Source organism: Ovis canadensis, chromosome 1 (assembly GCF_042477335.2).
Source record: "Ovis canadensis isolate MfBH-ARS-UI-01 breed Bighorn chromosome 1, ARS-UI_OviCan_v2, whole genome shotgun sequence".
NCBI classification, from domain to species: domain Eukaryota; kingdom Metazoa; phylum Chordata; class Mammalia; order Artiodactyla; family Bovidae; genus Ovis; species Ovis canadensis.
In genome coordinates, this window is record NC_091245.1 from 239,791,731 (window position 1) to 239,807,544 (window position 15,814).

Here is a 15,814-nt window from a genome sequence, read left to right on the forward strand (position 1 = left end):
GGCATATTTATTGGGTTTTGCTCTCATAAGCTCATTTTTGTCACTGAGATGTATAAAAATAATAGTCTCTGAGTAAGTGCATGAAAGATTCTTGTCAAAACTCAAGATTTGTTTTAATAAGACTGATCTGCATACCTTTACCAAATAAGAACCAAATTATTTTGAAATATGTTCAAATTATACAATCTGGTAAATTGGAGAAGGGAAAATTAAAGTAGCTAGTAGAGTTATAAAACATGCCTAACCTCACAAGTAATCAGAAAGTGCAAATTAAAATGTCATAATACAATATCATTTCACCAGCTCTGACTGAGAAAATTAAAGGTTAATCAAAGTTTAGTGAAGATGTGGAGAAAGTAAAACACTCATTTATAACTGATGGGAATCACCACCACTTTGGAAATTAAATCTCCACTTCTACTTCCACATACATACCCTAAAACTCTGCACAAACAGAAGAAATGTACAAAAATGTTTACTGTAGCATGGTTAACAGTAACAAAAAATTGGAAATAACATAAGTGATCATTAACAGAATGGATAAATGTTAACACTCATAATGAAATAGCACGTAAGCAGACAAGCAAATAAAATCAAGTAAGTATAACAAAGTAGACATAATTCAAAATTAGTCAACATTAAAAAGATACCAAACAATACAATAATACCTATGTGAGGTGACTAACATAAAGTTTGAAATCTGAAGGTGATATTTTATAATGTTTGTATCAATGGATGCAAAAATAAGTAGCAAAAATATAAAGACATTGATAAGAAAGAAAAACACAAATTCATGATAATGATTACCTCTTTACAGGAAAGAAAGGAAATGACAGGAGACTAGGGGCCTCATCCATGTCTATCGTATTTATGTTAAAAAAAAAATCTAGAGCAAATGTGGCAAAACATTATTATTTAATAAAATTAGGTGGTAAGTATACAAGTGTTTGCTCTATTATTATCTAACCTTATATGTTTGAGAGACACTGCTAGAGAGTAAGGAGGAGTGAAAGATCAGAGGAAGGAAACATACACCAAGGTGATACCACATCCATAAGGGAAATCAGTTACCAGACAAAAAGGATGCTGCTTAACTTAAATGGGGTCTCTCAATCCGAGAGGCCTGTTTTCAGGATGTTACAGGGTCACTTCTGCCAAGGCACTAACAACTCTAGAAGGCTCTGACTCACTGAGTATTCTTCCATTAAAACCTTAGAAGGGTGTCAGTTGCCATTATTACGGGGAGCCCCATCCCCTTGCTGGTGACCCGGACTCCCTGCAGAGAGCGCTGTGCTGGTGTGGGGGCCTGTTGAAGCCCTTTCTCCTCCACACAGTTTCTGTGAGGGTCTCCAAGCCTTCTCTGAATCCAGCCATGCTTGCTGGCAGGGGCAGATGATAAGACTTTCTATAAGGCACTGCACTCTTCAGTTCTTATCCAATGCCAACATGAGAACAAGCAAACCAAGTGCCAACTTCAGGATATCCAAGTAACCATATGCTATAACTGAGCACATCATTTTTGCCTGGCAGAAATCCTCCTCTCTAATGTCATGAATATCCTTAGGAATCATTATTTATAGCCAGCAGTGAATTGCTTTCTTCCAAATCTGCTCAATCAAATTAAGATAAACATATCTTTTGTCTATCCTTCACTGGACTCTCAAACTCTCTAGCATTGTTCCAAAGAACACAAGATGACTGTGTACACTGAAAAAGAGAAATCAGGATTAAGTGATATCATAAATCAAAGGTAGAAAATTAGGTCTTCTTCCTGTGTCAAAGCTTAAAATTCCCTTCAAAACCCCCTTCCCTAGAAGGTTGATATGGTGGGGGCAGGGAAGGAAGGTATCTCATATCGGAAGAAAAATATGAGAAATAATAAAAAAGTAACTGGAAAACAATTTAAGCAGCATTTCGCATTATTATAAACAAAATTATATCTTTTACAATAGTTCTCATGGGATACGTGGGAAATAAAATACAACAATGATACTTTTAATAGTGAAATTGGAATCATCGTTCTCAAGTTTATATCACAGAATTTAGATGGTAAAAACATAATGCTCCAAAAAGCCAAAATGACTATTAGGAAAACTAAACAATGTTTCTTTTTCTTGGTCTCTTCTACTGGTGTCCACTAAGTACCAGTCATAATAGGACAATGAATGTACTTATGCAAGTAAAGCATTGGATGGACATTTATTTTTAGCCCTTAACATATTTAAGAAAATAAAGATCATTTTTATGGGGCAAGGATGTCCTTTGAAATAATACAACCATAAACTAATACTAATAAAACAGTAACATGAAGTATGGCAGCTAACATTTTTTGAGAACACACTATAAGGTAGCCACTATTCTAAGGGCTGTTACACATGTTAAATCTTTAATTTCACAAGAAGTCTATGAAGTAAGTATCACATTAGCTCCATTTTATAGATGAGACTCTGGAGCAGAAAGATGACAAAAATCATGACACTGGGTCCCATTTCAATAAGGGACACTGAGTAAGGAATGGAGGGAGAGCATTTTTACTTTTCTGGATGAAGACTGTAACTGGGAAAAATAAAAACAAGTTTCCTCACCAAAACATCTTTATGCATGTCAATATGCACTAAAGCCATAAGAAAATATACTTGATTATAATAAGTCATTACATCAAATAATTTGATATAATATCCATGCTATTGTGTATTTAGCACCATTTTTCTAGCACTAGTGTTAATACACAACACTATTAATATACTCCTGAGGAAATGTAAGATGGTTCATAACAGAAAACTGCATGACCAACTGAAGCTGATATATTCAGCCTCTGAAGCAGAATCAGTTACTTTATATGGGACTCTAGTTTTCCTAATGCACCATCTAAGGCTAGAGATTCCATTACACATCAACTCTCTCCATTAGATGGAAAGAGGCTGGGATGACTCTGCCAAGTCTGAGACATATCTCAAACTCAAGAGCTTAGGCCTTCTCTGCCCCATCTATGTTTTCAAAACAAGCGTAGCAGAGGTCACTGTTGGGAAGAGTTTCTGAAAGCACTCAAAAGAAGTGCTACAAGATGAATTTGTGGATAAAAATCACATTGCTAGGGATTAAGGTTGCTAAAGATGCTCCAGGGTTGGGATTCCCTGGTGGTCCAGTGGTTAAGAATCTACCTGCCAACATATGAGACATGGGTTCGATCCTCGGTCCAGAAAGATCCCACACGTCATACGCCAGCACGCCACAGCTACTAAGTCCCTAAGTCTCTCCCTAAAGCCCGTGCTCTGCAACAGGAGTGGCCACTGCAGTGAGAAGCCAGTGCACTGCAACGAGAGAGCAGCCTCCGCTCACTGCAAACGGAGAAAGCCTGCTTGCAGCAACAAAGACTCAGCACAGTCAACACAAATAAACATTTGTTTCAGGGTTCTGGAAATAGCTGCTCAAAACATGAATTCATTCAATAAGCATCTCATAGATTTCTACCCTCTGCTCAGTAAATGAAATGATACAAAGTATTATAAAAACCCAATGCTTGAGCTAAGAAGAGAGGGTCAGCTAGCAGGTGGGGGGTAGGGTGTCATTGTACAAACAGCCGAAGGAGCAGTCACATCCAGGGTTTGGAGGAACAGGTTAGTCTTTAAAAGGATCTGTCACAATACCAAGATCAATTTTGAAAGCTAAGATAATTTGAAATTCTCCATCAAGCTTGTTATGTTTAAAAAATTGGATATCTGTAATTAGGAAATTGGCAAGATAAGGAGGAAAATGATACCTATTTCATCTTCTCTGAAAGAAGCCAAAAACTGAGAAAGAAAAAAACACAAGTTTTAAACAGCTAGAGAGAATCACATTTTATGTATGCATTTAACTTGAGAAAATGTTGCTGCCAAAATCAGAATCAACTTTTCTTACTATAAAGCACACAGGTCAGCACTTACTAGAAAACAGCTAATTGCATCAAGAATAAAATATGAAAACAATGTATCAATATCACTTATATTCCATATAATTCTACCTTGAGTTTTTAAAGATTACTCGACAACTTGTTTTCTGCCACAATACCATATTTAGCTAGCATCTATGTATATTAATCCATGATCTACTGGGAGAAAGAAAAGGCGCTAACATTTCCCTCAGAACCTCCTTGGTGCAGGCATTCTATAAGTGCTACATACGATCTCATCTGCTCTACGGAGGACCACTCCACCCTGTGTCTGCATCATGTACGCATTCCTCTTCCTTTAAAGAATACTATTTCTCTTGATTAACCAACACTTACAGAATGAGGAGGTAGGGAAAAAAAATGCCTGCTTCTGTTAAAAAAGCATATAGGAGAGGAGTAGAGGTGACTATCATACAGGCATACCTTGGAGATACTGTGGGTTTGGTTTTAGATCACAGCAATAAAGCAAATGCTGTAACAAAGTAGGCCCTTGCATGTGGCGCTGGTGGTAAAAAACCAGCCTGCCAATGCCGGAGACCCAAGAGATGTGGGTTCAATCCCCGGGTTGGGAAGATCCCCTGGATAAAGTGAGTCATCTGAATTTTTTTATTTCCCTGCGCATCTAAAGGTTATATTTAAACTATACTGCAGGACTTCCCTGGTGGTCCCATGGTGAAGAATCCGCTTGCCAATGCAGGGGATGTGGGTTCGATCCCTGGTCCAGGAAGATACCACATGCCGCAGGGCAGCTAATCCTGTGAGCCACAGCTACTGAAGCCGGCACGGGCCCCGGCTCTGCAACAAGAGAAGCTCAAAGGACCACAACTTGAAGACTAGCCCCTGCTTGCTACAGCAAGAGAAAGCCCAGGTGCAGCAATGAAAACCCAGAGCAGATAAATTAAATTAATAAAAATTTAAAAAATAAACCACACCATAATCTAGTAAGTGAGCAATAGTATTGTGTCTTTTAAAAATGTTTTAAGTAAGAAATACTTTATTGCTAAAAAATTTGTAACCATCTGAGCCTTCAGAGTCATAGAAATAACACAGAACACTGATCACAGATCACAATAACAAATATAATAATAATAAAGGTTGAAATATTGTAAGAACTACTAAAATGTAACAGAGAGACACAAAGTGAGCAAATGCTGTTGGAAAAACAGTCCTGAGACTTGTTCAGTGCAGGGCTGTCAATCTGTACTTACTACAAACCTTCAATTTGTAGTCAGTGCAATATCTCTGCAGTACAACAAAGCAAAGCACAACTAAACAAGGTATGCCAGTACAATCACTGTTGTGCAGTTGAGCTTTTACCACTTGAAGAAAGAACTCCTGATTTCTCAAGGGGAAAAAGAAAAGAGAAAAGAAAAATCTAAGCTGTGATCAAATTACTACAGAAGAATCAGTTAACAAATTATCAGTGAATTCCTAGTAGTATAAGCTGTACAACCTTAGATGGTATAAAAGAATGCCATGCTAAGTCGCTTCAGTTGTGTCAACTCTGTGCGACCCTATGGACCGTAGCCTGCCAGGCTCCTCTGTCCATGGGATTCTCCAGGCAAGAATACTAGAGTGGGTTGCCATTTCCTTCTCTAGGGGATTTTTCAGACCCAGGGATCGAACCCGTGCGTCTTCAGTCTCTTGCATTGGCAGCTGGATATTTTTTGACCTCTAGCACCACCTGAGAAGCCCATAAAAGAATAGAGCAACAGGTATTTTTGAGTGGTGTGAATGATCGGGTCCTATAGGTACATTTTAGGTCATAAATCTACCTCCAAATATGCAAAGACATTTTTGAATACATGAAGATTTTTCTATTGAATTCCCTTTTAATAAAAGTCTTTTGCTTCAGGGGAAACTGCTTCTCATGGCTAATATCAGGAAGTGAATTTCTGAGGACAGACGTTTCACCTATAACCAGGCTGGCAAGCTGCTCCCCAGTGTTAAGAATCACTTAAGAGAAATTCAAAACTGAACTCGCCAGTAACAGTCTGAAAGTTGCCTATTAATAAGTCAAATAACACTTTGTGATAGAAAAGTAGATAAGAAAAAAACATACTTAATGTAAGGTAAATTTTACTTAGGCTTCTATTACTTTAAAAGGGAGATGAATTCATTCTAGCGGAGTGATTATTTAGCTTCTAGTAAATTTTTTCTCCTTGAGGATTAGAAACAGTGGTATAACTATCCTCAGAAAGAGCTAAAATCCCACTGAGGTTTTGAATGACTCCAAACTTGTTGTTTAGAGAAAAACCAAGGCTTTTAAAATATTTTCATCAAATTCTCATCATTTCTGTATAAGAAGCAACTTGGGCCCCTCTTTCCTAATACCCAGGGAGTCCGAACAATCAGATCTCCCTGGGAGGTCGGGGGAGATGAGCATACTGTGACTGCTGTTTACATTCTTGTGTGGTTCAAACTAGACTGCTCTTTCCTGTCCTTCTTAAAACAAGGGTTAAAAAAAAAATTTTTTTTTTAAATGGATCTCTGTTAAGACTGCACACCTAACCCTACCACTCCCACCCCCCAAATCACTAAGTGGACCGAACGTGGACATGCTTGCTGTAAGTTGTACAATGGAGGTACGTTTAGAAAGTTACTCCAAATACAAAGACTGTTTCTAAAAGCACTGGAATTCCTTGCTAATTTGAAAACCTGTGGTTGTTCTTAGAGCAGGATGCACTTGTAGATTGGCTACTGCCTTTATGGATCATAAAGTGCCTTACTCCTAGGACTGCTGTGAGAGCTAAGATAATCAGTACATGAAAGTGAAATGCGTACAAGTGTTTTGGCAAATAGTAAGTGCTCTCTTGCTGTTAGCAGCTATCATTAGCATCATCAAAGTGCAATTTTCCTAAGAAAACTTGGAAAACACAAAATGAATACAGAAACCAAAAGAAAAAGTCATATTCTCACTTTGTTCTTTTTGCTTTAATGTATTTGTGCAGATTTGTAGTTTGAGTCTGTACGAAGTTTTGTGTGACTTCCACCAATGCTTTAATAAACAATCACTATTATCCCGAACATTAAAAAAAATTAGGAAAAAAATAAAGATTACTTCTATTTTTATAGGGCATAAAAATAGAAATAATACAAATCAATAATTAAAGATATCCATATCCTGACGGTTACTTGTAGTCTACTCTTTGCCTTCTATAGATTTTGGTGAGGTATATAGCCAGAAGTATAAAGGCAGAGTCAGGGCAATGCAGGGCACTGTAGGAGAAAGCCTAAGGAACATCAGTGTTTCAGAGATACAACCTCAAAGTAATACAGCAAATAATGAATAAATCATTTAAGCATAGCTCAAAGGAGCACAGAGCATGACGATAATTGTAACAGGGAGTGAGGGCTCAGATAAGGTCATCTCAAGCATAAAAGTCTTGCCGCTTGTAAGTGATCAGAAAATCATTAGCTCTTCTTTTTGTTTTCAGGCATACTTTTAACCAACTTAAGACATTTCAAGTTCTGTTTTGATCGATGATAATGGTAAAATACAAGGAGGGGAGAAGTATGTATAAACCTGTACAAGAGAGAGAGACGTGCACTCACACAGGTACTCAGGGATGCCCGCACAGGAAGAATCAGTCACAGGCCCACACCCATTCCTTGCTAGAGGAACTAATGAAATGTGGAAGACACTGCTGATCTGGACAAACCTGTTGGAAAGGCCGCGTCTGGGCTTGCCTGAGAAGCCGCTGTTGCTGCTGCTGCTGCAGAAGCTTCATCTGTATCAACTGCTGCTGCGATGTGATGGCGTGCAGAGAGGGCGGCTGCATCATGGCCCCCGAGCGCCGCTGCAGCATGTTGGACAGAGCTTGCTTGGTGTTGGTGGGGACGAAGGAGCCAGCAGGGTCCAACCGGGAGCCACCTACAAAAGCAATCAGAAGGAAGGGTTTTCTGCGCATGTGGATGCAACTCTTCCTGATTTTATCAAAACACAGAAATCTCACCTTCTGAGCCTCCTTTTAGGACCACACTGGGAAGTAGAGTACTGCCCCACCCTCTACAAATTTGAAAGATTAGTTATGAATTGCATAAATTCCAGACAATGGGGAGGGCGATGTCCAGTGAATGATACTATCTGAATGACATCAGAGGGCCCATTTTGCTTGGTAAAGTGAAACATCCGAGATCCAGAATCCTTGGTACAATTTCAGAATCATGCGGGTTTTAAATTACGTGAGGCCCCCAAGAACATGTAGTGTTATGCTGTGCTCAGTCGCTTCAGTCACGGCTGACTCTGTGATCCTATGGACTATAGCCCACAAGGCCCCTCTGTCCATGGGATCCTCCAGGCAAGAATACTGGATTGAGCTACCATACCCTCCTCCAAGGCATCTTCCCGACCCAGGGACTGAACCCACGTCTCTTACATCTACTGCACTGGCAGGCAGGTCCTTTACCACTAGCACCACCCGGGAAGCCCGGGGACATGTTACTTTCACAACACATGTTGCCTTTTGTGGTGTATTTTGTCAAGTGTGCTAAGCCAGGCAGAGAGACCCTTTTGATGTTCATGGTATTTAAGTTTTTTTAACACAGCAAAATAAAAATGCCTGTTTTGTGGTAGAGAGGCATGACAATACTTCACAAACTTGAAATGCTTGGAAACTTCAAATACCACGACTCCAAAGACAAAACACATCTTTTTTGAAGTGCATAATTAAAATAAATAAGAAACGTCGATTATAGTGAGGCTAAAAAAAGCAAACGAAAACCTTAACACATTTGCATACATAATCTGTCAAATGCCTGTAAGAGGGAAAAAAATGACGAGATTTGCTGGTTTCAAATAGCTGCCAATACTCAACTCATCATACAGTTTGTATTCTTTACTGTACGTAAGAAAACGTCTATATAAAGCACGTGGTATGATAAAAACAAACATTTTAACACTGATCACTGGACAAGCCTACACTTTTTAAAGACTTAGTATCAAAATGAACAATATGGTTTATGAAGTCATTCAACAGCATCTGAAGAACATTTGGAAAAAAGTTAGAGGTCAATTTGAGTTACGTGGCAAGGAAACTTTTGCTGAAGCAAGAATTGAATGTACACTAATACATATAAACTTGAACGACTCATTTTATGCAAGACATACTTTTTCAAGATTAGACTATGGTCTACTCTCTTTTAATTTTCCTAAATTTCATATAATCTTATACCTCTGAATCACCTAAAGAAATAAGAACAAATATGCTGACCTCTGCTCTATTTTCTTACATAACTTTCTCAACTCTCACCAAATGGTGTTTATTATTCACATATGTTTCCTTATAAACTTTACCATCCTGGTGTATATACAGGAAAAAGAAAGAGATTGCTAAAGGTAGGGGTGTGTGTGTGTGGGTGTGTGTGGGTGTGGGTGTGGGTGTGTGTGTGTGGGTGTGTGTGTGTGTGTGTGTGTGTGTGTTGTGAACAGCACTCTTTTGCATTTTTAAGAATGTGCGGATGGACTTCCCTGGTGGTCCAATGGTCAGGAATCCACCTGCCAGCGCACAGGACAAGGACTCCATCTCTTTCGGGGAAGATTCCACATGCCAAGGACAACTAAGCCCAGGCAACACGACCACTGAGTCCATGGGCCAAAACTGCTGAAGTCTGCATGCCCTAGAACCCATGCTCCACAACAAGGGGGTACCTCCACTCACCAAAACTAGAGAAAGCCCCCAGGCAGCAACAAAGGCCCAGTGCAATCAAAAATAAAATTTTAAAAATGTATGAATGGAAGCAGATTGTATAAACTCTTCTTCAACTCCATAGGATACATAACTCTATGAAAATCTATCAATTCACAAATGTAAAATCCCCATAATTAACTATTTTCCTCAAATTTTTTTCTTCAACATCATAAAACATTAAGACTTACCTAATACCTAAAGTCTCCCTACTTATGAACACCTTCTATAGTGTTCTGGGGTGAGGGGAAAGGGTATGTGCCTATATAAAATAATTAATTTTCTATTTAGAGATGGTCCTTGTGTTTGACTTCAATATCTAAAAAGTTTAAAACTGCTTGAATTCATAAGCACCTTGGAAGTAAGGAGAGAATGTCAAAAGAGAGCATGAGCATGTATTATGTTTCCACACTTACTACTGCCTTGAGAGTTTGCTCTTGAGAGTCCTTTGGTTAGCAAGGAGATCACACCAGTCAATCCTAAAGAAAATCAACCCTGAATATTCATTGGAAGGACTGCTGCTGAAGCTGAAGCTCTAATACTTTGGCCATCTGATGTGAAGAGCCAACTCACTGGAAAAGCCCTTGGTGCTGGGAAACATTGAGGGCAGGAGGAGAACGGAGCAGCAGAGGATGAGATGGCTGGACAGTATCACTGACACATTGGACATGAATCTGAGCAAACTCTGGGAGATAACGAGTAACAGGTAAGTCTGATATGCTGCAGTTCATGGGGTCACAAAGAGTTCGACACAACTTAGAGACTGAACAACAACAAAAGCTTGCTCTTGTAGTCAATATTCACTTACCCAACAACCTACTTTTAAGGCCCCAGCCAGTCTGGATGAGGCACAAGCTGGAATCAAGATTGCAGGAAGAAACATCAGTAACCTCAGATACACAGATGACACCACCCTTATGGGAGAAAACCTCTTGATGAAAATGAAAGAGGAGAGTGAAAAACTCAACATTCAGAAACCTATGATCATGGCATCTGGTCCCATCACTTCATGGCAAATAGATAGGAAACAATGGAAACAGTGAGAGACTATATTTTTCGGGGCTCCAAAATCACTGCAGATAGTGACTGAAGCCATGAAATTAAAAGATGCTTGCTCCTTGGAAGAGAAGTTATGACCAACCTAGACAGCATATTAAAAAGCAGAGACATTACTTTGCCAACACAGGTCTGTCTAGTCAAAGCTATGGTTTTTCCAGTAGTCATGTATGGATGTGACAGTTGGACCATAAAGCAAGCTGATGGCTGAAGAACTGATGCTTTTGAACTGGGGTGTTGGAGAAGACTCTTGAGAGTCCCTTCGACTACAAGAAGATCAAACCAGTCAATCCTAAAGGAAATCAGTCCTGAATATTCATTGGAAGGACTGATGCTAAAGATGAAATTCCAATACTTTGGCCACCTGATGTGAAGAGCTGACTCACTGGAAAAGACCCTGATGTTGGGAAAGATTGAGGGGAAGAGGAGAAGGGAATGAGAGAGGATGAGACGGTTGGATGGCATCACCAACTCAATGGACATGAGTTTGAGCAAGCTACAGGAAAGGGTTTCTTCCTAAGGCCTCAAAATGTAATATTCAACACACAATTTTTAAAAATCACAATATAACACAGGATGAGGAAACATATTATATGTTAAGAGAGGCACATCCAAACAAAATGCAGACTGAAATTTCAAAAGAAACTGTTTTCCAAAAACAGGCAAACCTTCATTTAGAGAAAAACTTCATTTCTAACTAAGAGATTTTTTTAAATTTAGAAAATCTGTATTCTAGATATAAAGATTATTTGGGCTTAAATCAAAGCAATACTAACATTCACTGTGATTTAGGAAGGTTTTATTACTGATATCTAAATCTATTTGCTGCACCAAATTTCTGAGATCCTACATGGTATAAACAATTTAAAAGATACTGAAATGCTGTCTAATCTTTTAACATGTTGATAAGAATTATATCTGTTAACAGTGAATTAAATTTTCACAGCTCAAAAGTTTTATCAGGTTTATATGTTACACCTGAGATATTGATCAGTGGTTAATTCCCTTCTAACACTGGATAAAAACTGCAAAAGTGCCACATAAACTAGTTACTGAAACCTTATTTCAGAAGAAGGAAGAAACTGAGTGGAGAGAATTACAGAAATGTCCCCTGAGCACTCACTCACTCCCTGAAATATACAAATTCTGTAAGAGCGAAAAGAACCCCAAGCTATTACTTCCCATCTTGGAGTCGGCCGACTTAGCTCTGTCCTCACTTACCTGGAGTGACAGACTGATTCTGAAGGAAGAAGCCGGGCTGCTGGGGCTGACCCATGAGGTTGTAGCCCCACAGCGTGGACTGTGGGTGGTGCATCACCTGGGAGGAGATGGGTGAGTAGTTGGGAGGCACTCGGTACACGCTGCTCTGCGGATACTCCTTCAACACAGAGTTAAAGACAAAAGTTACTTACTCCACACACCACATAGGTGACTAATGCAAATTCCTTATTTGAAAGAGCTCCTATCCCAGCAGACAAGGTTATTTTGATAGAGTGGAAGGCAGAGGGTAAGAGTCTCAATATATTCTCTGCAAAAATTTCCTTAAGTTAAAACTCTTGCTTGACTTAAATGGACTTGGCTACAGTGGGGGAGATGAAACCAGTCAATCCTGAAGGAAATCCACCCTGAATATTCATTGGAAGGACTGATGCTGAAGCTCCAATACTTTGGCCATCTGATGCAAAGAGCCAACTCATTGAAAAAGACCCTGATGCTGGGAAAGATTGAGGGCAAGAGCAGAAGGGGACAACAGAGGATGAAATGGTTGGATGGCATCACCACTCATGTCACCATCAGTGGACATGAGTTTGAACAAACTCCAGGAGATAGTGAAGGACAGGGAAGCCTGGCATACTGCAGTCCGTGGGGTCGCAAAGAGTCAGACACAACTGAACTGAACAACAACAGTGGGGGAAGATGGAAAAGGATCTTTTCCAAAATCTGTTTTTTAAATACTAAAAGTACATTTAGAACACCAATGCTGACCATCACCTAGAGTAGAAAACGCATCTTCAGTTGCTGAGTCTCCCAACGATTTCATCTTAGAAAGCTTCCCTGATACCTTGCACCTGGATGAGAATTAGCCAGAAACGCGCATAGGACTTTGAAACTAGTCTCCAGCCTAGACAGTGTCTTAGTTTCAGCTTTCAAGAAAGCACTGTAAAGAAGCAGACTCCCCCCACTCCACTCCCCCCGCCTTGTCCCCTCTGCCCTTCACCACACCTCCTGCCCAGGGCTTTCTCTTCCTCAGAGTGGGTGCAGAGACTCTAAGGATCACACCTGAATATTTTCCCCAGTGCTCCTCCTTCTCTAGTCATGAAGGATGAAGGAAAAATAAAAGCTCAGTTCCCTGCAATATATATGACTGAAAAGAGGCAACTTCAGGAGAAGTGTGGGAGAAAAGGACATGACCAGGACTCACTTGGAAAGGAGATGGGCTTGATGTCTTTTAAAGCATCTGAAAAGAACAGAAATCTATCCATGTGGATAAACAGGTTAAGAGACCCAGACTGGCAGAAGTGGCAGTCTGGATCTTATTAAACATCTTTTTCAAAATAGAGACACATTCATAGAAAGGCTCCATGAGAAGAGGGCACTGACATTCAAGTGGGGATCCAAAAGGGAGGGTGGTCATTTCTAGAATAATACTAATCACCAAGCTATCAGCTAAGAAAAAATGTCTTAGTTTTGACATAGGTGGACAATGAGAATAAGCAGTCATGATGACAGGTCAACAAACTGTGAATATTTCTTCCACTGCACAATAAGAACTCTTATATTTTATAGAAAAACATCACAAATTCCCTCTAGAGTATTTTCCAGGTAAATTTAAATGATAAGACATTTTACACATTGATTCTATAAAATTATTTCTAAATTACCATCTCATAGGTTTCTGAGGTTTTCAAGAAAACGTTATTCTAGATAGGGAAGGCTATCAGGGAAACAAGAAGTAAAACTGCTTTAAATTATGTTCACTTTCTCTCTTATAAAATCTAAAAATATGGTAAAGAAGTAGAAATATATAGGAGAGTAAGATGAAATAGCAAATGATGAAACCTCAGAACCATCTTATTAGATATGTTAGATAGGATCCTATCTAAGGAAACAGTTCTTATGTTAATTTACTACAGATATCAACTGCTCAAAATACAAAAAATATTTTAGACATGCCTCATAATAAAAATACATACAAGGATGAGATTTTATTAGGTCAAAAAACTCAAGTTCTAAATTTCAGAAACTGTGAGACAGTGAAATAGTAAATAAGTATTATTCACAGGCACAGTATAAAATTAAACATAGTTATGAAAAGTAGAAGAGGCAAAATCAGAAACTATGACCCTGTTATTTGTGAAAAGTTTGTGTGCTGTTCTGTTCATTATATCTGAGCCTTCATGATAACTTACAAATAGGCTTACACTGCACTTCAGAATGTTTCTTAGGGATGTAATTCAGGAACTAGTAAATGTTCTGTGGGATGCTAACACACCCACGATCTCTACTTCCCATACTCACATCAACCCTTGAGCTGGACTTTGTCTTGCGCTTCCTTCCCTTTGTCTTCTTCTCTTCATCTGTTGCGGTTTTTCCCTGATCTGACAGCTCAGCTGATTTCCTCTCAGGTTCCTGAGAGATGGGAGATGTGGGCTCTTCCTCTTCCTCTTCGGGAGGCAGGGGCAGTGGCTCGAGGTAGTAACTCCGGGGCTTGGGCGTGGGGTGCGTGTGATACAGGAGGAGGTGATGTTGCTCCTCATACTTGATCACCTTCCGGTCCACTCGGACAGTCCCGAACCAGGCCCAGGACAGAGGAGCCGGGTTCTTCTGACCCTCAAACAAATCCCACGGGGACACCTTCTGCTTCGTGGAGACTTGGAGACCCTGTGGTGAAATAAGGAGCTATGACCGTGTGCTCAGATCTTTTGCTGATATGGAGACCAGGCTTGCTCAGGACACAGATTCAGAGAGCATTCTGGCTCGAGGGGGCCTTAACTCTAGCACACAGCAGTCAGGTTAACTAATGAGTCCAGGCTGATACTAGATCACTGAGGGCAATGGCTACATTCCAGGCCTGTAAGCCCATATCTACAGTCTGTTATAACACATGACACTTGTTGAGGCTGGGACACCAGACAGCCCAGTAATTTTTACTGTAAATGCCATTTTCTCCATTTAGGTTCTTTTTCCACCCCCAGCACCCCCTCCCCCAAAAAAACCCAATCACTGAAAATTTGATATTACTGTACTAAAAACCTTTGGAATCTATTTACTGTTTTTAAGATAAAACAAAACTTATGAGTCAAATTACATTCAACCTCTAATTGGGCTCAAATTTACTTCAATCCAAACATGTATGGACTCGGTTCAATACAATCATCTTTCATGTACTTAATTAGGCAGTCTCTTAAGTTGTTAAGTAATATTATTACAGAATAAACGTGTGCCAACAGGTACAAATAAAATCCTTCAATTCAAGCTTATCTCCACTAAATTGAGGAGAGGAAATGTTATTCTCTTTCTGAAACTACAAGTTTCTGATTTTTAACACGAATTGGTGCTATCCCTTGGTCCTTTCCCTGCCATACCAATCAGAAAATATTTTTCTCCACAGTGACCCTGAAGATAACTGCTCAAGTCATCTTTAATAACTTGTGAATGCTCCTGTTCCCAATTACACGTACTCTTCCATGGGTGGCTTCATCCAAAACCACGGCTCAGTTACCACCTATATTTTGATTGTTTCCTAATATCTGGTCTTGACATTAGAGCTCCTTCCTGGGTGCCAAGACCACGTATCCAAATGGGTTCCAGATGTGTCACCACTGGAAAGGACAGTGGTGCAAGGTCAACCTGCGCCTGACTCTAGTCTTCTCTCTCCACAACTGTGTGGGTATCAGTACTCTCAAAGCTCTCTACTTTACTGATGAGTTGCATTTTGCCTGTGAGCTACAGTCTCTCAGGTCTTTGCATAAACACTTCCCTTTGCCTGTACCACACTTTGCCTACCTCCTGCTAACTCTTGTTCATCCAAAATGATGTGTCAATTTTCCTGAGGATCCTGCTCTGACTACCTATGCCTCATCTGAATATGATGGCTCTTTCTCAGGGTCCTCTAACATTCTGTACCAAGACACACAAA

General features: G+C 39.6%; 1 protein-coding gene across 3 annotated transcripts in view; it reads right to left on the minus strand.

Annotated features, from left to right (window-relative positions):
• MED12L (mediator complex subunit 12L) overlaps window positions 1-15,814 on the minus strand; it is a 361,426-nt gene that overhangs the window by 26,238 nt on the left and 319,374 nt on the right. For all 3 annotated transcript variants that reach the window (XM_069580602.1, XM_069580597.1, XM_069580588.1), the window contains 3 exons: window positions 14,194-14,556; window positions 11,896-12,052; window positions 7,594-7,805 (listed from right to left, as the gene is read on the minus strand). In XM_069580602.1, the coding sequence (XP_069436703.1) occupies window positions 7,594-7,805; window positions 11,896-12,052; window positions 14,194-14,556 (732 nt within the window). The remainder of the gene's footprint in view (window positions 1-7,593; window positions 7,806-11,895; window positions 12,053-14,193; window positions 14,557-15,814) is intronic.